The sequence below is a fragment of the Nerophis ophidion genome, unplaced genomic scaffold, assembly GCF_033978795.1.
Source record: "Nerophis ophidion isolate RoL-2023_Sa unplaced genomic scaffold, RoL_Noph_v1.0 HiC_scaffold_115, whole genome shotgun sequence".
In the NCBI taxonomy this organism is placed as follows: Eukaryota; Metazoa; Chordata; class Actinopteri; order Syngnathiformes; family Syngnathidae; genus Nerophis; species Nerophis ophidion.
Window position 1 is genome coordinate 1 of NW_026907037.1, and position 27,515 is coordinate 27,515.

At 41.0% G+C, this 27,515-nt stretch overlaps 2 protein-coding genes across 2 annotated transcripts; one reads left to right on the forward strand and one right to left on the reverse strand.

Moving 5' to 3' along the window:
- Window positions 1-7,938: 7,938 nt before the first annotated feature.
- On the reverse strand, window positions 7,939-12,446 carry LOC133547466 (uncharacterized). The gene is made up of 2 exons (XM_061893142.1): window positions 12,203-12,446; window positions 7,939-8,687 (listed from the first exon to the last, which is right to left on the reverse strand). The coding sequence occupies exon 2, from the start codon at window positions 8,635-8,637 to the stop codon at window positions 8,026-8,028; it is 612 nt and encodes a 203-aa protein (XP_061749126.1). The 5' UTR covers window positions 8,638-8,687; window positions 12,203-12,446; the 3' UTR covers window positions 7,939-8,025.
- Window positions 12,447-12,679: 233 nt separating this feature from the next.
- On the forward strand, window positions 12,680-21,770 carry LOC133547467 (zinc finger protein 436-like). The gene is made up of 3 exons (XM_061893144.1): window positions 12,680-12,808; window positions 15,846-16,053; window positions 20,422-21,770. Exons 2-3 carry the CDS (start codon window positions 15,846-15,848, stop codon window positions 21,555-21,557), a joined length of 1,344 nt encoding a protein of 447 aa, XP_061749128.1. The 5' UTR covers window positions 12,680-12,808; the 3' UTR covers window positions 21,558-21,770.
- The last annotated feature ends 5,745 nt before the right edge of the window (window positions 21,771-27,515 follow it).

The window sequence follows — 27,515 nt, forward strand, 5'->3', positions numbered from 1 at the left end:
AACCAAGCCTTGACGTCACATAGACGGTTAAGAAGGGGTGTCAGGGGGCCGTGGCCTTTTGAAATCGGCATATAAATTTGGCAGTCTTCTGCATAAAAGTGATAAAACACTCCATGTTTCCTAAAAATATCTCCAAGAGGGAGGAAATAAAGAGCGAACAGGATGGGGCCTAAAATAGATCCTTGGGGGACACCACAGTAAAGCGGGGCAGAAGAGGAGGTGGCGTCCCCCAGCCTGACAGAGAAGGACCTCTCAGACAGGTAAGATCTGAACCACTGTGACGCAGTCCCCCTGACACCCACACAGTCTCTCAGGCGCTCTAAAAGAATTGTGTGGTCAACTGTGTCAAAGGCAGCTGTAAGATCTAAAAGAACTAAAATGGCAGAGCTGCCAGAATCAGACATTAAAAGCAAGTCATTAAAAACTTTTAAAAGTGCAGATTCAGTACTGTGCAAAGCTTTGTATCCAGACTGAAATGGATCTAAAGTGCTATTTTCATCTAAAAAAGGCTGCAGTTGTGCCAGAACACATTTCTACAAAATCTTTGACACAAAAGGTAATTTGGAAATGGGCCGATAATTTGACAAACTTGTCTGATCAAGACCTGGTTTTTTAATCAAAGGCTCAACAACAGCTCTTTCACAAAAGGAGGGGACACAGCCAGAAATCAAGCTGCTGTTGATGATGTTCCTAACAGACACATCAATAGTGTCCCAGATTTCTTTAAAAAAGCGAGGGGGGACTGGGTCTGTGGAACATAACGAGGGTTTTAGCTTGCCGACTATTCCTGTAAGTTCAGGCATGGACACAGGCTCAAAGTGACAGAACACAGTCGAGCACTGAGTGGCCACATTAAAACTTAATGGAAAACGAGAAAGATTTGCCAGAATAGAAGCAACCTTATCATTATATCCAAAATAGTTTCTCTCGTTTTGATGAAATAACATTAGAAGGATTGTTACAACGTGTAAATGGAATAAAACAAACAACATGTTTACTTGACCCACTTCCTGGGAAACTTATCAAGGAGCTTTTTGTATTATTAGGTCCATCAGTGCTAAATATTATAAACTTATCACTTTCCTCGGGCACTGTTCCCATTGCATTCAAAAAAGCGGTTATTCATCCTCTCCTTAAAAGACCTAACCTCGATCCTGACCTCATGGTAAACTACCGACCGGTGTCTCACCTTCCCTTTATTTCGAAAATCCTCGAAAAAAATTGTTGCAGAGCAGCTAAATGAGCACTTAGCGTTTAACAATCTATGTGAAACCTTTCAATCCGGTTTCAGGGCAAATCACTCGACTGAGACAGCCCTCGCAAAATTGACTAATGATCTATTGCTAACGATGGATTCTGATGCGTCATCTATGTTGCTGCTCCTCGATCTTAGCGCTGCTTTCGATACCGTCGATCATAATATTTTATTAGAGCCTATCAAAATACGAATTGGTATGTCAGACTCAGCCCTGTCATGGTTTAACTCTTATCTTACTGATAGGATGCAGTGCGTCTCCTATAACAGTGTGACCTCGTACTATGTTAAGGTAACGTGTGGAGTTCCCCAGGGTTCGGTCCTTGGCCCTGTACTCTTCAGCATCTACATGCTGCCGCTGGGTGACGTCATACGCAAATACGGTATTAGCTTTCACTGTTATGCTGATGATACCCAACTCTACATGCCCCTAAAGCTGACCAACACGCCGGACTGTAGTCAGTTGGAAGCGTGTCTTAATGAAATCAAACAATGGATGTCCGCTAACTTTTTGCAACTTAATGCCAAAAAAAACGGAAATGCTGATTATCGGTCCTGCTAGACACCGACCTCTATTTAATAATACAACTTTAACATTTGACAACCAAATAATAAAACAAGGTGACTCTGTAAAAAATCTGGGTATTATCTTCGACCCAACTCTCTCCTTTGAGTCACACATTAAAAGCGTTACTAAAACGGCCTTCTTTCATCTCCGTAATATCGCTAAAATTCGCTCCATTTTGTCCACTAAAGACGCCGAGATCATTATCCATGCGTTTGTTACGTCTCGTCTCGATTACTGTAACGTATTATTTTCGGGTCTCCCCATGTCTAGCATTAAAAGATTACAGTTGGTACAAAATGCGGCTGCTAGACTTTTGACAAGAACAAGAAAGTTTGATCACATTACGCCTGTACTGTATATACCTTTATATACATATATACATACATATATACCTGTACTGGCTCACCTGCACTGGCTTCCTGTGCACTTAAGATGTGACTTTAAGGTTTTACTACTTACGTATAAAATACTACACGGTCTAGCTCCAGCCTATCTTGCCGATTGTATTGTACCGTATGTCCCGGCAAGAAATCTGCATTCAAAAGACTCCGGCTTATTAGTGATTCCTAGAGCTCAAAAAAAGTCTGCGGGCTATAGAGCGTTTTCCGTTCGGGCTCCAGTACTCTGGAATGCCCTCCCGGTAACAGTTCGAGATGCTACCTCAGTAGAAGCATTTAAGTCTCATCTTAAAACTCATCTGTATACTCTAGCCTTTAAATAGACCTCCTTTTTAGACCAGTTGATCTGCCGCTTCTTTTCTTTCTCCTATGTCCCCCCCTCCCTTGTGGAGGGGGTCCGGTCCGATGACCATGGATGAAGTACTGACTGTCCAGAGTCGAGACCCAGGATGGACCGCTCGTCGGGACCCAGGATGGACCGCTCGCCTGTATCGGTTGGGGACATCTCTACGCTGCTGATCCGCTTGAGATGGTTTCCTGTGGACGGGACTCTCGCTGCTGTCTTGGAGCCACTATGGATTGAACTTTCACAGTATCATGTTAGACCCGCTAGACATCCATTGCTTTCGGTCCCCTAGAGGGGGGGGGGGTTGCCCACATCTGAGGTCCTCTCCAAGGTTTCTCATAGTCAGCATTGTCACTGGCGTCCCACTGGATGTGAATTCTCCCTGCCCACTGGGTGTGAGTTTTCCTTGCCCTTTTGTGGGTTCTTCCGAGGATGTTGTAGTCGTAATGATTTGTGCAGTCCTTTGAGACATTTGTGATTTGGGGCTATATAAATAAACATTGATTGATTGATTAAAAAAGGAGAGAAATTTTTCACAAGTTTCACTTGTCATCTCCAGTGAAGTGGCTGGATTCGGTTTAAGAACATTACTAATAGTATTAAAAAGAACACATGGCTTACTGATGCTACTTAAAATTAAGTCTGACAAATATTTTGTTTTCTCAGCTTTAACCACACTTTGATAATTTCAACAGTTTTCTTTTAAAATTTGATAGGAGACTTCCAATTGATCCCCTTTCCACTTGTTTCCACTTAAAACTAAATATACCATATTTGGAGATTGTAAAAATGTAAAACACAAATTATGATGGATAATATTGAAATGAAAGGAATAAAGGTCATCACATTTTTAGGAGTTAATATAGATGATGAAGTAAGCTGGACACTACATGTAAGTCATATAAAGAAAACATAAAAAAATGGAGTGCAATACGAAATAGAATAAAATACATACTTATGAATATTAACTATAATTATTGTAGCCAACTTCAGTTGAAACATACATTGTTTATTGCATAAAAGTCTGGGGACATACATATAAAACAAGCACACATCAATATTCATATTACACAAGAAAGTAAAAAGGACAATTAATAGAATGGATTATAGAGACCCAACAAATAATTCATAAAGTCACACATTTTAAAAGTAAATGAAAAAACAATTGTTCAAATAATAGAGATAGATAGATAGAGAGATAGATAGATAGATAGATAGATAGATAGATAGATAGATAGATAGATAGATAGATAGATAGATAGATAGATAGATAGATAGATAGATAGATAGATAGATAGATAGATAGATAGATAGATAGATAGATAGATAGATAGATAGATAGATGGATAGATAGATGGATAGTACTTTATTGATTCCTTCAGGAGAGTTCCTTCAGGAAAATTAAAAATTCCAGCAGCAGTGTACGGAGTTGAGATCAATTTAAAAAAAAAAAATAGTAAAAAGTAAATAATGGGGGTTTAAAAGGAAACAAAATAGAGAAATATTACAAAAAGAATAAAAACAATGGGAATAAAAATATAACAGTAAAATCAATCAATCAATCAATGTTTACTTATATAGCCCTAAATCACTAGTGTCTCAAAGGGCTGCACAAACCACCACGACATCCTCGGTAGGAAAACTCACACCCAGTGGGACATTGGTGACAATAATGACCCAGTGGGACGTCGGTGACAATGATGACTATGAGAACCTTAGAGAGGAGGAAAGCAATGGATGTCGAGCGGGTCTAACATGATACTGTGAAAGTTCAATCCACAATGGATACAACACAGCAGCGAGAGTCCCGTTCACAGCGGAGCCAGCAGGAAACCATCCCAAGCGTAGGCGGACCAGCAGCGCAGAGATGTCCCCAGCCGATACACAGGCGAGCAGTACATGGCCACCGGATCGGACCGGACCCCCTCCACACGGGAGAGTGGGACATAGAAGAAAAAGAAAAGAAACGGCAGATCAACTGGTCTAAAAAGGGAGTCTATTTAAAGGCTAGAGTATACAAATGAGTTTTAAGGTGAGACTTAAATGCTTCTACTGAGGTGGCATCGCGAACTGTTACCGGGAGGGCATTCCAGAGTACTGGAGCCCGAACGGAAAATGCTCTATAGCCCGCAGACTTTTTTTGGGCTTTGGGAATCACTAATAAGCCGGAGTCCTTTGAACGCAGATTTCTTGCCGGGACATATGGTACAATACAATCGGCAAGATAGGATGGAGCTAGACCGTGTAGTATTTTATACGTAAGAAGTAAAACCTTAAAGTCACATCTTAAGTGCACAGGAAGCCAGTGCAGGTGAGCCAGTACAGGTATATATGTATGTATATATGTATATAAAGGTATATACAGTATAGGTATATATGTATGTATATATGTATATAAAGGTATATACAGTACAGGCGTAATGTGATCAAACTTTCTTGTTCTTGTCAAAAGTCTAGCAGCCGCATTTTGTACCAACTGTAATCTTTTAATGCTAGACATGGGGAGACCCCAAAATAATACGTTACAGTAGTCGAGGCGAGACGTAACATACGCATGGATAATGATCTCAGCGTCTTTAGTGGACAGAATGGAGCGAATTTTAGCGATGTTACGGAGATGAAAGAAGGCCGTTTTAGTAACGCTTTTAATGTGTGCCTCAAAGGAGAGAGTTGGGTCGAAGATAATACCCAGATTCTTTACCGTGTAGCCTTGTTTAATTGTTTGGTTGTCAAATGTTAGAGTTGTATTATTAAATAGAGTTCGGTGTCTAGCAGGACCGATAATCAGCATTTCCGTTTTTTTGGCGTTGAGTTGCAAAAAGTTAGCGGACATCCATTGTTTAATTTCATTAAGACACGCCTCCAGCTGACTACAATCCGGCGTGTTGGTCAGCTTTAGGGGCATGTAGAGTTGGGTGTCATCAGCATAACAGTGAAAGCTAATACCGTATTTGCGTATGATGTCACCTAGCGGCAGCATGTAGATGCTGAAGAGTGCAGGGCTATGGACCGAACCCTGGGGAACTCCACACGTTACCTTAACGTAGTCCGAGGTCACATTGTTATGGGAGACACACTGCATCCTATCAGTAAGATAAGAGTTAAACCAAGACAGGGCTAAGTCTGACATACCAATTCGTGTTTTGATACGTTCTAATAAAATATTATGATCGACGGTATCGAAAGCAGCGCTAAGATCGAGGAGCAGCAACATAGATGACGCATCAGAATCCATCGTTAGCAATAGATCATTAGTCATTTTTGCGAGGGCTGTCTCCGTGGAGTGATTTGCCCTGAAACCGGATTGAAAGGTTTCACATAGATTGTTAGACGCTAAGTGTTCATTTAACTGCCCTGCAACAATTTTTTCAAGGATTTTTGAAATAAAGGGAAGGTGAGACACCGGTCGGTAATTTACCATGAGGTCAGGATCGAGGTTAGGTCTTTTAAGAAGAGGATGAATAACCGCTTTTTTGAATGCTAGGGGAACAGTGCCCGAGGAGAGTGATAAGTTTATAATATTTAGCACTAATAAGAATATAACAAGACAAAGTAGGCAGTAGTGACCATGTTATGAAAACGTATTGCACTGTTATTGTTTTGCATCCCCTGTCATCCTAATACCCCCCGCCCCCCGCCCCAGAGAGGAGTTGTACAGTCTAATGGCGTGTGGGACAAAGGAGTTTTTGAGTCTATTAGTCCTGCACTTGGGATGAAGCAGTCTAGCACTGAACAGGCTCCTCTGGCTACTGATAACACTATGCAGAGGGTGACTGGCATCATCCAGGATGCTCACTAGTTTGTCCACAGTCCTCTTCTCTGCCACCGTCACCAGTGAGTCCAGTTTCATTCCGATTGTAGAACCGGCCCGCCTGATCAGTTTCTCAAGTCTGGAGCTGTCCTTCTTAGATGTACTGCCCCCCCAGCACACTACCATGTAGAACAGAACACTGGCAACCACAGACTGGTAGTACATCCACAGGAGTTTTCTACAAATGTTGAAGGAGTGCAGTCTCCTGAGGAAGTACAGCCTGCTCTGTCCTTTCTTGTACTGGTGGTCCGTGTTAACAGTCCAGTCCAGCTTATTGTCCACCCAAACCCCGAGGTACTTGAATGAGTCCACGGTCTGTACTTCAACTCCCTCGATCACAATAGGTTGTGACCGTGGACTCGACCTCCCAAAGTCTTTGGTCACCTGACAACAATGTCCCTCACCAGGTTTCAAAACTCCTCCTCTCTGCCGTCCCTGATGCACCCGACGATGGCTGTGTCATCCGCGTACTTCTGGATGTGACACAGCTCTGAGTTGTAGCAGAAGTCAGCGGTGTACAGGGTGAAGAGAAGAGGGGCCAGCACCGTTCCCTGCACCAATGATGTATAAAGTAAATAATAATATGCTTCCAGAAGTGGTCCAGAAGATGTTTCAGATGTGAAGCAGTAAATATGAACTAAGAGGGATTTATGTGTACTCAAAAGCAAAGGTATGAACACATGTAAAACAAATATGTACATCATATAAAGGAGTTCATCTATGGAATCATCTACAATTAGAAAAAAAAATGCAACTCTTCATTATTACAAAAAACATATGAAACACTATTATGAATAAGTATAAAAGTAAATTATGGATATCTACACTTAAAATGTTTACTGTAAGTAACATATTTTATATACTATTTATTCTCACCTTTTCAGTCAAAAATCTGTTCATTTCAAAGTACACAAATGTGTATATTAACTCATGTACTTGACTGAAATAAAAGCACTAATTTGAAGTGTCTAATCTATAAATGTTAGAAACATATTAACATTATTGTACACACACAACAATGATGTCACACATGTTATATGTGCTGATGTTGTTAGAAAAGTGAAAGTTCAAGTCTGGACAGTTTATTTCAAATCCTGCAGTTTCATTTGCTGCTGCTGTTCTCACCAGCACACTTGTGTTTCTTACACTGGTACTTAGAAGACAATCTTTCACCACACACACTGCAACTCAACACTTTCTCTCCTGGGTGTCTTCTCATGTGTACTGTGAAAGATTGTCGGTGACGAAAGCTTTTGTTGCATCTTGAACAGGAGTATGGTTTTTCACCAGAGTGTGTTCTCACGTGTGTTTTTAAAAGGGGCCTTAGAGTAAAATTTTTACCGCAGATTGAACCCGAAAAAGGTTTTTCACCAGTGTGTGTTCTCATGTGTGCTTTTAAGGTTTGATTTGTTACAAAACTTTTACCACATTCTGAGCAGGAAAAAGTTTTTTCTCTAGTGTGTATTCTCATGTGTACTTTTAACCTTTGATTTATTACAAAACTTTTGCCACATTCTGAGCAGGAAAAAGGTTTTTCACCAGTATGTATTCTCATGTGTGTTTTCAAATTGTGCCAATGCGTAAAATCTTTACTGCAGATTGAACATGAAAAAGGTTTTTCTCCAGTGTGTGTTCTCATGTGTCTTTTCAAATTTTGTCTTTTAGTAAAATCTTTACTACAGATAAAACATGAAAAGGTTTTTCTCCAGTGTGTGTTCTCATGTGTCTTTTTAATTTACGAGGATATTTAAAAGTTTTGTGACAGTGAGAAGATGTGAAGTGAGTGTTGTCAGTGTGACATGTCTTATCATCTTTAGAGTCTTCATCATCAGTGTCAGGAGAGTGTGACGTTGTGTCCTCACTATCTGATAGTGGAGCTAAGAGCTTGTCTGCTTGTGATCCTCCACAGTGGTCTCCATCAGCTTCTGTTGTCATGTGTTGTGTTGAGCTGCTGCTTGGAGGCTCCCCCCCTCCCCTCTCCTCACTTTCACCTTTCACCTCACCTCCTTCACTCTTCACAGGGACACCAGTCACTGGCATCTTGGTGACATCAACCTCCTCCAGTCCTTCAAGATGCTCTCTCTGCTGACTGATGCTGTGCTCTTCCTCTTCCTCTTGAATGTGAGGGGTCAGTGGATCCACATATTCCTCTTTAAATCGGGGTGTCAGTGGGTCCTCCTCTTCCTTTTTGAAATGGGGCATCAGTAGGTATTCCTCTTCCTTCTTAATGTGGGAGGGCTGTGGCTCCTCCGTCCGCATCCTGAAGCTGCACTTCTGTTGCTCAGGGTGAAGATGTTCTTCACAGACGTCTGCAAGACAAACACAGCATCTGTGCTCAGTCACACAATGCATTCAGTACTTTTACATGCACTTAGGAAAAACAAGTTATCGTATGAACTCTCTTGAAATCTCAGTGACGCACAAACACGCTGCTCTTTACAACATTATTTACAGGAATAGAAAAACAAACCAGGACGACAGGACATTCTACTATGGATAGACGATATGGTTTAAAATGTATTTTGCGATACATTATTTCATATAGAATTAGTAATAAAACCATTTTAAAACAGGCTACATGTCAGGTTCAAACACTGATGACATCAATTAAACAAGACAAGATGCAAAGAATCAAACAGAGACATAATTAAATTTGGATTCAATTGAGGAGAAACGTGTCGACCTCTAACTTTTTACAGTGTCACCCACGCTCTGGCGAAAGATTGTACTCCCCCTTCTTTATTTTACTTTCTTCGACCACATGACCACAGCTGCTTCGAGAAGGAAGTGTGTCGTAAACAGCGTTGCCTTTGGTTACGGAACAGTTCAAAAGAAAAGGTGGTAAATGAGTTCAAAAAGAGGTTCGTAAAACAGTTCAAAAAGAGGTTCGTAAAACAGTTGAAAAAGGAGGTTCAAAAAGAGGTCCCCCTCACTGGTTCTGCTTCCTCTTTGCTTTTGTAGTACTTGGGTCAGACAATATCTTTATGTTTGATTATAATACATGAAAGAAAACAGGAACACCTTCATCTTGCTTTCCCCAACACAGTGGAGTTTTACGAGCCTTACTCTTGGTAGGTTGCAAAGACAGCTTTTGCTTCTCACCAGTCACTCAATGCAACACAGTTTTTGTGATAACTTAGAAACAATTATTCTAACACTACACAGGCTCCTAATTTAGTTGCTGAAATATGCAGTCAAATATTACATAATTTCCAGTATTATTTTGTCAAATAAATAAACCAGATATTAATAGTAAATAAACAAGTACATTAATAATAATTGTTTTGACAAAATAATACAATTAGAAAAGACACAATATGTTACTGCATATGTCAACTGCCAAATTAGGAGCTTTTGTAACCCGCTTTGAATTTTTTCTATCATCAATCATATATCAAATGATGTATCGTGACATATATTGTTATTAAGATATAGATTTGAGGTCATATCACTCATACCAAACTTTGGTTTGCCGAGTCATTTTGTTTGGCCCACCAAATATATTTTTTTTTTATAATCTTCAGATGTGTGTGTATTAAGGGTTTAACGGTACGTGTATTTGTATTGAACCGTTTCGGTACGGGGGTTCTGGTTCGGAGGTGTATTGAACAAGTTTCCACACGGACATATTAAGTAGCGCACCACACGTTGTGTCAACAATGCACACTGAGGCACAACACACAGCATGCTAACAACGACCGGGCTACTACAAAGTGTAAAAGCCAGAGCTGGAAGACACTCCTGCATCGTTAAGATCTCCCGTTTGGGAACACTTCGGCTTTGCAGTGCGATACAACAATGGGTAACATGGCTTCAACGAAGAGAAAGACGAACAAACACTGCTCCCACTGCATTCAAGCAGCTTCTACTAGGCGACTCAGGCAGGGCTAAAGCAATAACAAATGCTGTTGGTGTTTTTACAGCAGCAGATTTAAGACCATAGTGCATTAAAAACTCGATTTTGACCCACTTCTATGGTGGAAGAACAATGAGCCCACATATCCTCTTACTGCCAAGTTAGCCAGGCACTACCTCACCATACCTGCTACCTCCGTGCCCAGCGAAAGGGTATTTTTCACAGCTGGAGACATTGTAACTGCAAGCAGGTCTGCTCTTTCTGCAGACAAGGTGGATGAACTGATTGTTCTGGCAGAAAACATGAAAATTGATTGAAAGTCATCAGGGTTAAAGGCTGGAGGATGGGAAAAAGAAAAGTTAATATGAGGCTGAGTTGACTTGAAATTGTTTAATGCTGCACTTTTTGTATGTAGAAGAAAAGTTTTGTCATTTTATTTAATCTGAGCAACAACTTGAAGCAGTTTAATGTTGCACTTTATATGTGAGAATGTTGCACTTTATATGTAGAAAGGTGTCATGACGCGGAGTCGAACCCGCGTTACCTCAGCGGCTGGAGCTGCGTGTGCCTCTGCTGACAGTGAGCCAAGAGGCGCCTCTGCTGACAGCGCACCAAGAAGCGCCCTCGCTCGTGCTGAGGGCACCACGCCCACGCAGCAACGAGCCTACACGCTATCAATAATCAACACACCTGGACTTGATGAGAGGGAGCAGCATAAAGACCAGCAGACCCGAGGACCCTTTGCCAGAACGTCGCTAACCTTCCAGTAAGCATCACGTCTGACATTCCCTGTTTTCCCAGTGAATTTCTTGCCCTTGTTTTGCTCTATCTCTCTGTTTTCCCCTGGTTCATGTCCTTTTGTATTTCCTCAGTGACTACGCTATCCTTCCTTATTTGTGCCTTGTCACTCAACTCGCATCCGGATTCCTGACTGCTCTCCTCGATCCACGACCTCCCTGCTCGGACCCAGACCACGCTGCCCTGCTCTTGCCCATGACCTCCTGCCTGTCCACGACCTGCCTCTTCGCCTTGCCCTCTTGGATTACGACCAAAGATACAACCAACATTTACAGACAACAACCCTTGGTAACATTTACATATTTAATATTACACATAGTGAAGTGAAGTGAATTATATTTATATAGCGCTTTTCTCTAGTGACTCAAAGCGCTTAACATAGTGAAACCCAATATTTAAGTTACAGTTAAACCAGTGTGGGTGGCACTGGGAGCAGGTGGGTACTCATTCACTTTGAGTAGCATACACACGCCACGCATTCATCAAAGGTTTTAAATAAACCTTGTAAACCGCAGTCCTGCCCTGGTTGTTGCCTCCTTCCCTTCTCTGGTACACAACAAAAGGTTTGGTTAAGAAACCAATTCTGAGCCTTATCTTATTTAGTTTTTATTGTGTGTGTGTGTATATATATATATATATATATATATATATCTGCCTAGAGTCGGGACCCAGGGTGGTCTGCTCGTCTGTGCATCGGTTGGGGGCATCTCTGCGTTGCTGACCTGTCCCTGCTCGGGATGGTCTCCGGCTGGCCCCACTATGGCTTGGACTCTCACTATTATGTTAGAAACTGGCTGGCCTGGGAACGCTTTGGGATCCCCCGGGAAGAGCTGTACGAAGCGGCTGGGGAAAAGAAAGGCTGGGCCTCTCTTCTTAGGCTGCTGCCCCCGCAATCCGACCTCAGATAAGCAGAAGAAGATGGACGGATGGTTGGATGGATGGAAGGATGTGTAACACAACTTGATGTTTCTTGAAAACAGCGTCCAGTAGTTGATGTTGTCGCTCCTTCTCCTCTCTTGTTGGACAAAGTTCCTCCTTGTACTCTGCTATCATTTTTTTTTCTAACATCACACATTTTTCTTCAACAGCAGCAGTTAGTCGCTGATTCACCAACACTCACATCATTTGTAATATAGACATGTTCACACAATAAAAACACTTTACACTTACATTGGATCTCTGCTTTGATGTGTCGATCACTTCCGCCTCTCTTTGTTAGCAGCTAACAAGCTAAGCTAACCAGCAGGCTAGGCTAGCACGTCAAAGTGCACTCAGACTAATGTATCCGCATACAAACAATTAATAAGGACGTTTACTATGTTAAACGACACACATGTGCACATGTACGTTGTAATTAAGACCTGTAACCATAATAACCAATATAACGTCTTGTTTTGTTCTTCCTCCTGTGTGACGTCATCGAGGTGTTCTCAACCGCAGAACAAATGTTGGCCAAATACGTGTTTCACTGGGACAATAGTGAGTGGTGCACACTTCCTTCAAACACGTGTTTCACTGGGACAATAGTGAGTGGTGCACACTTCCTTCAAACACGTGTTTCACTGGGACAATAGTGAGTGGTGCACACTTCCTTCAAACACGTGTTTCACTGGGACACTAGTGAGTGGTGCACACTTCCTTCAAACACGTGTTTCACTGGGACAATAGTGAGTGGTGCACACTTCCTTCGCCCGGCCACAGAAGACAAAAAAGAGTTGCTGGTGTAACAATAGGAAGAATATATTCCACTCCTCTCTTGTACACGCGGCTTATGAGGTAATATACATGATATATTTTCATATTATTTATCTTATTTAACTCATATGTTGTTCGAAGCTAACGTGCTAGCGTTAGCCCGCTAGCAGGCCTTTGTAGCAAATGCGAGCGTTTTTTTTTTTTTTGAGGAGTGTATTTTATATGTTCTCTATGAGAATTATATTGACTTATTTAATACTTTAACTGTTTTTTTGTTGTATATTACAGTCACGCTTAACATCATTAAATATTTGTTACTAGAAAGAAACGAACGTCTCGTAATTTAAGTCTGGAATAAGTCACATGGTATAATAATAATAATAATACATTTTATTTGGTATAGCGCTTTTCAGTGTACTCAAAGATGCTTTACAGGATGAACAAAAGAATTATATTATTGTTATTGTGATGACAGTGTAATATAATGTATTATTGCAGTGGTCTGCTTTATGTTGGTGTCAACTTTATTAGCAATAAATACAAATGATGTTTGCACGCACTTCTATTACCTTGATAACATCCATCCATCCATCCATTTTTCAACCGCTTGTCCCTATTTGGGGTTGCGAGGGGGGACAGGGGGTGTTGGAGCCTATCTCAGCTGCATTGGGTGGACATATCATGGAAATTAAATCAGCTGGTGTTTGTTATTACGAAAACACTATTTGCACAATTGTAAGCGATTAATGCTTATTCAGTCAGACTAAAATAAATGTTTAATTAAATAAATGTTAAATATGAAAAATGGCTTTAATATACTGCACACAAGTTGAATATGCATCAATATTTTGTTTGTAATCAAATCATGAGGTACCCAAATATTCTTATATATATATATATATATATATATATATATATATATATATTAGGGCTGGGCAACGATTAAAAATTGTAATCGAAGTTAATCGCACTATTTCTCCGATTAATCGCGATTAACTGCATTGTATACACAAAGCCCAATAATGAATTCAAAAGTAGTGTGTAGTGCACCTTTATTGGAATATTCTCTCACATGAACAAAAGCGCCAAAACATTTGTTGTGCAAACAATTTAAATCAGTCCTTGTTAAACAGTAGCAGTTAAATAGCATATTTTATGAAAATCAACTCAAAAAATGTAAATACAAACATTTAAGCTAATTGCCACTGCCAGGGTATTTAAGTTATCCTGTTTGTTATGGAAAATAAATATAATCTACATACAAATCTCTGAGCCACAATCATAACATCTGAACAGGCAATTTCTGAGGTAACAGCAGAAACATTTTTCTAATCAGGGATCTTATGTTTAAAAAAACTATATTACAGGTAGTGGGCTGTTTTAGGGAATGTTTGATCAAATTATCTGTTCTAGCAATATTAATAATGTTGTGTTTATTCTGCTTAGTGCACTTAAAATAATTATGACCATAGGACGGCGTGGCGCAGTGGCAGAGTGGCCGTGCGCAACCCGAGGGTCACTAGTTCAAATCCCACCTAGAACCAACCTCGTCACGTCCGTTGTGTCCTGAGCAAGGCACTTCACCCTTGCTCCTGATGGTTGCTGGTTGGCGCCTTGCATGGCAGCTCCCTCCATCAGTGTGTGAATGTGTGTGTGAATGGGTAAATGTGGAAGTAGTGTCAAAGCGCTTTGAGTACCTTGAAGGTAGAAAAGCGCTATACAAGTACAACCCATTTATTTATTTATTTATCATTTATCTAGGAATTGATATGATGGGAATTTTCCGATTGTTTGCTTGGTGCTTTAATTAACTGAACGCATCATATACATGGTACTATATTGTGATGTTATGAGCCAGGGAAAAAAAGAACTACCCTACCCAGCATGCAACAGGAGTGACGAGCATGCGCGGTAGCCCGGTATAGGTTGTGTCGCCATGACGGCATCTTGTATGTTGTGATATGCACGCTCTGAAAGCAAACGTTATGAACTCAGCCGACACTCCTGGTCTGCATTATTCATAAATAGACCGACAACACATATACTCCGCTGCTTCACAGGCCGCTGGATGTAGCCGGCAAAGTATTCCCATGCTAGCTAGCCGGTCTAGCAAGCACGCGTCATTCGGTCCAAAACGGCCCGATCTATCCACATCCAGAATTGTCTGGCGGTCGTAAGTGATCCCGGAGTGACCACGCTGTAAGCCAGCCATGACATTTGCAGAATTGTCCGGTATTTTTGCCAAATGTTCCATCTTTACCAAGAGCCCATCGACGCCGAAGTACATCCGGGAGTTGCCATCTTGTTAAGAAAAGGCGTTAACAAAATAAAAGCATGTAAACAACATACGCAAATGTGCGATCAAATAATAGAGTGATGAATTAACTCGTAATTAACACATTAATTTGCCCACTCCTAATATATATATATATATATATATATATATATATATATATATATATATATATATATATATATATATATACATATATATATATATATATATATATATTTCTCACGCCAGCACATTTCTTAAGGTGTGAGTGAGGTTCAAGCAACATACTATCACACGGCCACACTCGCTGGCACTTGTTACACGTGCTTCGCTGCACTTCTGTTTCTTGTCTGTTGGGCTAAAAATGTTGCTTTTGCAGAAGGAAAAACAAGGAGAGGATATTGTGTGTAAAAGTAAAGCCAACCGACCACAGCTCTGTAGTCCTGGTCACCGTTGACGTGAGGTGGGACTATTTTGGAGGTGCACGTCAAGGTTGGCTGGTAGGTTGGTAGTGGGAGGAGCCAGTTGGCGTCACTTGATGCTGCAGCACAATGACACTTTTATACGTGCAGACTGACTTCATGCAGTCATGACGGTATTAAAATCCCAGCAGGAGGTTTTCTATAAGTTGTTACTTTTTAAACAATAATTAATGTAAATGCAGAAAATAGGATCAATGACACAATTCATAATAATCAATTACTGATGATTATTCCATGTGTAGAAGAACATCACCACAGAGTGGTGTCAGTCCACTTGGAAAATATTATATTTGATAGACTAAACAACATTTGACACATCTGAGCTGAAGTTTGTTTGTGTTGTCTTGCGGACGTCCAACAGATGAACGCTCGTCAAGAAGAACGTCCCCTTCAGCAGCAGGAGGATCCACAGCCCCCCCACATTAAAGAGGAAGAGGGGGATCTCTGGGTTACTCAGGAAAAAGAGTTTCTTCCAGGACAGGAGGAGGCTGATGTCAGCAAGTTTCCACTGAAGACTGAAGAGCATGAAGACAAACCACCTGAGTCCTCACAGCTTCATCACAGTCCAAGTAAGCACAACATCCACATATCATCTAATACAATGTTTGTGACACATGTTCATCCGGGGGACACATTTATCACTAAAGATGGAGGTATATTTGCTTTTTAACACCACCATTTAAAAATGAATGCTCATCAATCATCAACAGTGTAATTGCTGGGGTGTAACCATGTGACCTAGAGGCCGTCCTCCTTACCTCACCTGGTCAAATGAAGGCAAACATTCAATATGGCTACTGTTTATTTACCTTAGCAGCACATATGTCAGCATATTTCAAAGGTTTAGTGGTGAAGATAAGAGCTGTATACCAAGTACCATTTTTTTTTTTTTTAGTACTGGTTCCTAAAGGCCTACTGAAAGCCACTACTAGCCACCACGCAGTCTGATAGTTTATATATCAATGATGAAATATTAACATTGCAACACATGCCAATACGGCCTTTTTAGTTTACTAAATTGCAATTTTAAATTTCCCGGGAGTTTCGTCTTAAAAACGTTGTGTTACGATGACGTCTACGCAAGACGTCACGGGTTTATAGGAAGTATGAGCGCTGCACACACACACAGCTAAAAGTCGTCTGCTTTAACGGCATAATTACACAGTATTTTGGAGATCTGTGTTGCTGAATCTTTTGCAATTTGTTCAATTAATATTGCAGAAGTCAAAGTAGAAAGATGGAGTTGGGAAGCTTTAGCCTTTAGCCACACAAACACACGGTGATTCCTTGTTTAAAATTCCCGGAGGTGAAACTTTCCTATGGATCAGAGCGCGGTCAAGAGAACATGAATCACGACAGAATGTCAACCAGCAGGTTTCGGTGACAAAATTGTGGTTAAAACGTCGCTTCTTACCGGAGAAAAGCTGAGCTTGTGCCGTCCATAAAGCTGCCGTCGACTCCCCTGAGACATTGGCGTCAAAACACCCGTGGAGACACACCTCCGACTATCAGGTACTATTAAACTCACTAAAACACTAGCAACACAATAGAAAGATAAGGGATTTCCCAGAATTATCTTAGTAAATATGTCTAAAAACATCGGAATCCGTCCCAATGCAATCGCGTTTTTTTTTTTTCTAGTCCGTCGCTATCAATATCCTCAAACACGAATCTTTCATCCGCGCTCAAATTAATGGGGAAATTGTCGTTTTCTCGGTCCGAATAGCTGTTTTTGTTGGAGGCTCCCATTAAAAACAATGTGAATATGTGAGGAGCCATCAACATGTGACGTCATCGTCTACGACTTCCTGTAAAGGCAGGGCTTTTCTCTTAGCGACCAAAAGTTGCGAACTTTATCGTGGATGTTCTCTACTAAATCCTTTCAGCAAAAATATGGCAATATCGTGAATGATCAAGTATGACACATAGAATGGACCTGCTATCCCCGTTTAAATAAAATCTCATTTCAGTAGGCCTTTAAATCTAATCGTTTGAATTTAGAGGACAACTGCACTTTTTGGGGGGAATTTTTTCTATCCGTCACAATCATTATGAAATACATGACTATTGCTATATATATTTTTAAATCCCATTCTAACTCATGAATGTAAATAAAAGTCCACTTGCAATGGAGCCAATGAGAGGTCCTCTATAACCATCCAAAAAGCACCAACAATACTCCATTTGCACTTCGTGGCTTGAATACCAACCAAGTATTAGTGATGTTGTTATTATAAGTGGCCTCTCACCTGGATAGTAGAAGGATGAGGACGTACTCTGACAAGTTGGTTCCCTTTGACAGCCAATTTAGGCCCGAAAAGAGGCTTGGCTTCACCCCCCATACCGTGCGACGATTATGAGTCTTTCCTCATCTAAACGGGAATATAACAAGATTCTATCAGTCTGCGTCATAGTGACAGCAGACCTTGTACAGTAAGTGATGTTTTATTATATTTGTTGGCTCTCATGAAGTCTGCAGTGTGTAATATTTATTGATGTTGAAAAAAAAAGCACATGTAGTGATGCTTTTTTGAAAGTGATGCGCTAATAAGCAAAAATACATAAATATTCCATCTTTTTAAAAAAGTACCTGTTACTAAATGACATAAATACCTACTGCATGTACATAAAACCTTAATGGAGGTGTTTGGATGCTTTTCAAGTTATTTTTAGGCAGAATAGTGCGACTCTAATAGCCTCTATTGTAAACAGATTGTGATCGCATTTATTACTATTTAGAATGCATAAAAAATAAAATTATGTGTTCTTGATAGGCAAAATAAATTACAAAAGTGCGGTTTCCTTTTAAATGAAGTGAAGTATATTTATTTAGCGCGTTTCTCTAGTGACTCAGAGCGCTTTACATATTGAAACCCATGATCTAAGTTACATTTAAACCAGTGTGGGTGGCCCTGGGAGCAGGTGGGTAAAGTACCTTGCTCAAGGACACAACAGCAGTGAGTAGAATCGAACCTGAAACCGTCCAGTTGCCTTAGACTGTATTAAATTCTATCAAAATCTCGTAAAAATCCTAAACACATCCTAGAAATGTCTCAATAATTCCATGAAGAATATTTTTATTTAGGAACTTTCTAATGTGATGTGTTTCTATCTACACTTCTGTTAAAATGTAATAATCACTTAGTCTTCTCTTTTGTTCAAATGTAATAATCACTGTTTTTGTTGTTTGATACTTTAGTTTTGGCTGATAATACAAATGTTGGTATCGATCCAGTACCAAATAGTTTCAGAAGCAGTATGGGTCATATCAATGCGGATACTGGTATTTAAAGTCATCAGGATAATTGAATGATTACATTTTTGTTGGCAATCATAATCAGACAAAAACACAGGATGCTGGTGTTAGAATATCAATTGAATATTAAAATATGGCTCTGAATTAAATCATTAGGTTTATGCCCTTAAAGTCTTCCCTTTTACTGAGTTTGTAAACAATAAAAAAAACTCAACAAAATATATGTAATACAAAATATCGATCAAACTTCTGTAATTACCTTATATTGATATTATGCTTGGTATTGTTATTGTTGATTTTTGTATGGATCGGTCCACATTTGTTTATTTTTAAGAGCTTTAGCAGGGTTTCTGTGCGTCATTAAAAAGCATTAAAAGTCATTGAATGGACTTTGCCTAAATTAAAGCCTTAAATGGTATTAAAAAGAATTAAATACGAATTCCAGAGGCATTAAAATATTCACGCAATCGTAGGCCGGGACCGATATAAATGAAAATAAACCTAATAACTTAATTCTTGCCCTCATCAATATATTGCTATATCCGAGTGTGTCCTTCTTGGTCTGTGGATTTTAAACTGGACTAAGAGGTCTTACTTTGTGCATCCCTCTCAGCACCTGAGTATGTTTATTCCACAGTAGACTTACATGAACAAAGTGGGCCTCTTGTCAGTCATTCACAATCTTTGTTTCAACTACTTGCAATTCTCCTCCACATGATTTCCTGTGTGCAGTAGTGTTAGCGACACTCGCTTTCATGTTGGAGATGGAAATAGTCATTTTAATACAACGCTGTAGTACAGACCTCCGTATAGCTGCCCAGGATATGCCTGTTTTATGATTCTTTAATTTTGGGCCTTTTAGAATCGGAATGTTTTCATCCCTTTGTGTCAATTAAGTGAAATTAGGTCTGACAACCTTTTGACAAGTTGACTTCATGTCCATTAGGACTTTTCAACGTGTAAAATACCATCCACCTTAAACAGAATATTATACTTTGAAAGTAAACTGGATCATTTATTTAGTGTTTATACATGACTTCCTGTCCCACACGAGCAGATTTTAGCTCAATTGAACCGCTTTGTTGTGTCGACCACTAAATATAGAAGCCAGGCGGTCGACACTGACACATTGACAAAAAACGGATCAAGTCTGTCGCTATGGCGGCGCCGTTCCCGATTAAATGGAAATCTCCGGTTTCACTTCCATACGTTGCTTGGTGAGATCAATGACGAAACATTACTTCGGGTTCAAGGAAGAAAGCAAAAGGAAATACACTTTCAACCCACAGCACTCGCAGTGAGCAAACTCGACCACAAGATGTCGGCAGAGCTGAGACAACAATACAGAATACAGATTTACACTGTAAACAACCTCATCTTTTCTCCAAGCTTATACATCAGTAAGTGACATTAACATCACAGGGGGCGCTGGAGCCTATCCCAGCTGCATTCAGGTTAAAGGGAATTTATCTTAATTTAGATTTTAGGCCATATTGCCCACCCCACGTAAAAAGTGGTCTTCTATTCCTGTGAATAATGTTGTAAAGAGCAATGTGTTTGTTTTCAGGCCAATTCATATAATCACTTTTTATTTTAAGTACATGTAAACTTACTGAATGCCTCATGTGACTGAGCAAAACTGGACATTTCTCAAGCATGTTTGTCATTGTGTGTCCTGCAGACGTCTGTGGAGAACAACTTCTGCCTGAAAAAAAGGAGTGTAGCTTCAGGATGGTGAAGGAGGATCCTTCAAAGAGGAAGACCAGGCGCCACGGACCCTCTGGTGTCTCTTTTTCCTCTTTGACACAGACCCTTCCCTGTAAAAAGGAAGAGGAAGGCTCACTGATGCCCCACATTAAAGAGGAAGAGGTGGAAGAGGGCATCAGTCAGCCTAAATGGTTGGAGGAGTTCCCAGTGACTGGTGTCCCTGTGAAGAGTGAAGATGATGAGGTGAAAGGTGAAAGTGAGGAGAGGGGAGGGGGGGAGCCTCCAAGCAGCAGCTCAACACAACACATGACAACAGAAGCTGATGGAGACCACTGTGGAGGATCACAAGCAGACAAGCTCTTAGCTCCACTATCAGATAGTGAGGACACAACGTCACACTCTCCTGACACTGATGATGAAGACTCTAAAGATGATAAGACATGTCACACTGACAACACTCACTTCACATCTTCTCTCTGTCACAAAACGTTTAAATCTCCTAGTAAGTTGAAAAGACACATGAGAACACACACTGGAGAAAAACCTTTTTCATGTTCAATCTGCGGTAAAGATTTTACTCAGAGGTACGATTTGAAAAGACACATGAGAACACACACTGGAGAAAAACCTTTTTCATGTTCAATCTGCGGTAACGATTTTACTCATAGGCAACATTTGAACACACACAAGAGAATACACACTGGAGAAAAACCTTTTACTTGCTCAGAATGCTGTAAAAGATTTGCGCGAAAAGCAGAATTAAAAAGACACATGAGAATACACACTGGAGAAAAACCATTCATGTGCTCAATTTGTGGCAAAGGATTCTCCCAGAAGGGACATTTGGTAAACCACACAAAAACACACACTGGAGAAAAACCTTTTTCATGTTCAATCTGTGGTAAAGGATTTACTCAAAGGCACCTTTTCAAAGCACACATTAGAAGACACACAGGAGAAAAACCTTTTTCATGTTCAATGTGTGGTAAAGCTTTTACTCGAAGTGACCATTTCAAAGCACACATGAGAATACACACTGGAGAAAAACATTTTTATGTTCAATCCGCGGTAAAGATTTTACCCGAAGGGACCATTTCAAAGCACATATGAGAATACACAATGAATAAAAAACCTTTTCACTGTTAAGAATGTGGTGAAGCTTTTGTACAATGAAGCACTTTGAAAGTACACATGAGAACACACACTGGAGAAAAACCTTTTTCCTGCTCAGAATGTGTTAAAGCGTTTTTTGTGAAAAAGCACATTGAAAGTAGCCATGAGAACACACACTGGAGACATACCTTATTGTAACCTGGGTGACAAGACCCCATTAAATATCCTCATTTAAATATCCTTTTAAAACCCCATTGAATATTCTTTCTAATTAAATCTTCCTATTTAAATAATTGTATTTAAATATCCTCTCAAAACCCCATTGAATATTATTTCTAATTAAATATCTTTCTATCTAAATATCATTTTACTTAAATATCCTATTTATTTTCGTGTCTTTGCGTGCGTCATTGCGTCACGCGGTCATGTGACCTATTGCGGGAAGCATAAAATCCAGTAGTGGGCTGCTTCCAGGAAGAGCGAGAGGGACGTTGCTGCAGGAGCCAACTACTGAAGCCGTGGGTCGTCGTGCGAGAGTGTTTAAGTGGGATTTATCTGCGGAATTGGCCATGTTGGATGGCGAGCTAGAGCCTGAACTAGAGCCTGGAACTGAACCAACCCAACTGAATCCTCAGCAGCCGCTCTGTTTTTTCCCTTTGGTTTTCCATAACGCAACGTGTTCATTTCTGTCCTCCTGAACTTTCACATTTACCCCGTTACCTTCACTAAAACCCCTCTGGACACTGCCACCACAACGTGGACTTTGCGAGGTCGTTTAATGAAGTGTCGTGTTGCGCCTATACCATTTTTGGTAAAAACAAGGACTGAATCAAGTACTGCATCACATTGTAAATATTGAACGTTCTGTAATTTATGTTGAAAATGTGAATGGCCATTCCAATTTACATGTCTTTTTGTTGTTGTTTATTTTCCCTATAATTCTTTAATATAATTTGGTACCATTTAAACATAAAACCTGTGTTCAGTCTTCATTACTCTCCATTCCTAGAGCTGAATTGAGTTTCTTCTGATCTAGCCCAGTTATATAATTCATTGTTTACTTAATACTTGTACAGTGCTTTACTTAAGTAACATGCAGGCTACATTATACATATATTGTAAAAGTTTTATACAAAGTCTGCTTTTGAAAAGACTCATGAGAATACACACTGGTAAGTAAGTGTTGAGTTGCAGTGTGTGTGGTGAAAGATTCTCTTCTAGGCTTCACGGTGAAAGAGGCGTGAGTGCGTCTGCCTCACAATACAAAGGTCCTGAGTAGTCCTGTGTTCAATCCCGGGCTCGCGATCTTTCTGTGTGAAGTTTGCATGTCCTCCCCGTGAATGTGTGGGTTCCCTCTGGGTACTCCGGCTTCCTCCCACTTCCTGTCAAAGTTTGTTGTTGACGAACCCCATGATGCGGAGACGGAGTCAGGCATTGAATAAGGAAACATGGTTTTAATATAAAATACTAGAACAAAACCAAACAAAGGGTACAAACAAAAAGCACGCACATGGGAGGATAACAACCCAAGAGAGCTAGCATGGGAGCTAGAAAACAAAAAGGAAATTTAGCTTGGAAAACAGAAGTCGTACTTGTACTTAGAAAACAAACTGGAAGCAGGGAACAAAAGGCAGTAAGCTAAAAACCGCAATCAAACATAGCTTACAGCAACGCTGCATGGACAAGACAAGATACGACAGGTAGCAAAGACAAGTGCGACATGTGGCAACGACAATAATCCAGCACTGACCGGAGGAAAAAAGCAGGTAAAATAGGAGCGGGCTGATTGTAGCCAGGTGTAGCCAGGTGCCAATCAGCCGCAGCTGAGGGAAAAACAGCACACAGGGAGACAAACAGGAAGCTGGACCAAAATAAGAGTGCTGACAGGAACTAAGGACAGGATATTCTAAACACATAGAGGAGAAACTAAAACACAAACTGTCAGTGGCAAGTGTGACATTTCCCAAGACATGCACCTGGGGATAGGCCCCTCCCACCTCCAAAGACATGCACCTGGGGATAGGCCCCTCCCACCTCCAAAGACATACACCTGGGGATAGGCTCCTCCCACCTCCAAAGACATGCACCTGGGGATAGGCCCCTCCCACCTCCAAAGACATGCACCTGGGGATAGGCCCCTCCCACCTCCAAAGACATGCACCTGGGGATAGGCCCCTCCCACCTCCAAAGACATGCACCTGGGGATAGGCCCCTCCCACCTCCAAAGACATGCACCTGGGGATAGGCCCCTCCCACCTCCAAAGACATGCACCTGGGGATAGGCCCCTCCCACCTCCAAAGACATGCACCTGGGGATAGGCCCCTCCCACCTCCAAAGACATGCACCTGGGGATAGGCCCCTCCCACCTCTAAAGACATGCACCTGGGGATAGGCCCCTCCCACCTCCAAAGACATGCACCTGGGGATAGGCCCCTCCCACCTCCAAAGACATGCACCTGGGGATAGGCCCCTCCCACCTCCAAAGACATGCACCTGGGGATAGGCCCCTCCCACCTCTAAAGACATGCACCTGGGGATAGGCCCCTCCCACCTCCAAAGACATGCACCTGGGGATAGGCCCCTCCCACCTCCAAAGACATGCACCTGGGGATAGGTTGATTGGCAACACTAAATGGTCCCTAGTGTGTGAATGTTGTCTGTCTATCTGTGTTGGCCCTGTGATGAGGTGGCAACTTGTCCAGGGTGTACACTGCCTTCCGCCCGATTGTAGCTGAGATAGGCACCAGCTCCCCCCGCGACCCCAAAGGGGGATAAGCGGTAGGAAATGGATGGATGGATTGTCTTCTAAGTAGCAGTGTAAGAAACACAAGTGTGCTGGTGAGAACAGCAGCAGCAAATGAAACTGCAGGATTTGAAATAAACTGTCCAGACTTTGACTTTCTAACAAAATCAGCACATAGATCCTAACATTTATAGATTAGATCTTTTGCATTTTTAAGTCAAGTACATGTTTCAATATACAACATTGTGTACTTTATTCAAAAATAAACAACACTTTGACTGTAAAGGTGAGAATAAACAGGACAAAATACTTTTATATGTGTATAGAGATATTCAGAAATCATTTTTAATTATTATTGATGTTATAGATTAACATTATATGGTGTATATATTTGTTTTACATTTGTTAATACATTTGCTTTTGAGTACTCATAAATCCCTCTTAGTTCATATTTACTGGTTCACATCTGAAACATCTTCTGGACCACTTCTGGAAGCATATTATTATTTACTTTATACATCATTTCAGCGGTTGTCTTAATCCTTGTGTGGTGTTCGGGTCTGTAGGACCCGTTTTCAATGTTTATTAAAAGAAAAATAATACAATTAATGAATTCTCCAAACTGAGACTCACTGGCTTTGGCTCATTTTCTGTGAAGAACATATATCAGAATACATATTTAATGAACACACACCATACACCCCCCTACACATTTCTATTACATATAGGATGTTCGGGGTCCCCTGGACCTGGAGCTAATAGAAGTGTGGAAATTGATGTTCTGTTCACACACACACACACACACACACACACACACACACACACACACACACACACACACACACACACAGCAGGCCTAGACAGGAGGAGGACAGAGTGTATGTACACAGAACTTTAGAGGGTCAAATGCGCGAGTAAACGAGAGCAGACAGTGCCGGCGTGGGAACCGCAGGTACAAAAACATGAAATAAGCAGTTCCCACACAAACAGCAGGTACAAAAACATGAAATAAGCAGTTCCCACACAAAGTTGCAACACTACCTGCAAACGCTGTTCGCTCTCCCCTTGCTGTACAACCCTGGGCCAAATGTCACCATTGATGAACAGCTGATGCAATTTAAGGGCCCCTTTCGGCAGTATCCATCCATTTTCTACCGCTTATTCCCTTTTTTGGGTCGCGGGCGCCTATCTCAGCTACAATCGGGCGGAAGGCGGGGTACGCCCTGGACAAGTCTCCACCTCATCGCAGGGCCAACACAGACGGACAGACAACATTCACACTCACATTCACACACTACGGCAGTAAATACCATCTAAACCTGCAAAGTATGGTATAAAGATCTGGGCTGCCAGTGATGTCACTTCCTCATATGCTTGGAACTTACAAGTCTACACAGGGAAACCTGATGGAGGAGCCCCTGAGAAAAAACAAGGAATGAGAGAAGTCCTCGACATGTCTCAGTGCCTCCGTGGACACAACATCACATGCGACTATTTTTTCTACTTTGCACAAACTGGGACAGGAGCTCCTGAAGAGGAAGCTGACCATGGTGGGAACAATAAGGACAAACAGGTCAGAGCTCCCACCTCAACTGCTGACTTCAAAGAACAGGCGTGTCAAGTCTTCCAAGTTTGTATACACGGCTGACACATCCCGGGTATCCTTTGTGCCGAAGAAAGGCAAGAATGTGGTGCTCATGTGTACACTGCACGGGGAAGGAAGAATCTGTGACCAGGAACACCACAAACCAGAGATCATCATGGATTATAACGCCACAAAAGGAGGGGTAGACAACATGGACAAGCTGGTGACGGCCTACAGCTGCAAACGGAGGACTTTACGCTGGCCACTGGTGATAATATTTGACATGTTGGACATCACAGCGTACAACTCCTTTGTCATTTGGATGGCACTGAACCCAGAGTGGAAACGAGTGAAGCTCCAGAAAAGACGGCCCTTCCTTGAGGGTCTGGGAATGGCATTGGTGAGACCACAAATGGAGAGAAGAAATCCTGTCCCCAGAACCCCAGCCTCTGCAGCCATGGTGAGGAGGATTCAGGAGAAGAATGCTGGTGGCCTGTCTGCAGAGCCTGAAGTAAGTGTGTGATGCTGTTGATACATGTCTGCCACTCATGTCTTCTTAAAGAGAGACAGAAGTCTTAGTAAAATTCCTGATCTTTTCATTATTCTGGGTTGTGAACACCAGCAACAAGAAGAAGTGTGCGGACCCAAGATGGAGAGGAAAACAACACGTATATCTGCAACACACACACACAGTAAAGCTCTGCCCCTCAAGTGTTGTATAGGCTAGTGGCTACAGGCCATGTGTTCAATGTGTTGTCTTCACTGCTATGTTTACTCTGTGTTCATGTTGTTCAGCTTGTGTTGTGCACCTCAATGGGTTACATTTCAAGTTCAACAAAATAAAAGTCGGTCGTTTCTAAAAAGCTTGCTTCACTTGCAAATTTGTTTCCACTCATATCTTGATTTTAATTTATTTTCTTTATTATGTTTTAAATAATACGTTGTAATTGTGACCTAACAAAGGTAAAGGGCAGATATTAACCATATGTATTGTTTATACTGCTTGTAATTGGAATAAGGTAAACATCTGTTCAGTATTTTAACATAAATTGTTTGCTTGTGAGGCATTAAAAGTCACAAAATGCAACGGGTCCATTAGACCCCAAAACACTGGCTGAGTAACAACAATATGAACACCACACAAGGGTTAATACTTATACACTAAACATGTAAAGGAGGAATTGGAAGTCTGGGACACTAAATAAGGCACACTTGGAAGTAATGAATTTTTTTGTGTATGCAGTTGCAGCAGAAGTCCACAGGAGGGCGCACGTTCCCTCTTCATAAGTCTGGTTCTCTCTCTCTCTCTCTCTCTCTCTATATTTCTATCTCTCTCTCTTTTTTTTCTCACTCTCTTTGCCCCTCTCGCTCTCCCTCTCTCTATTTATATATATATATATATATATATATATATATATATATATATATATATATATATATATATATATATATATATATATATATATATATATATATATATATATATAGGGGCTTCACGGTGGCAGAGGGGTTAGTGCGTCTGCCTCACAATACGAAGGTCCTGCAGTCCTGGGTTCAAATCCAGGCTCGGGATCTTTCTGTGTGGAGTTTGCATGTTCTCCCCGTGAATGCGTGGGTTCCCTCCGG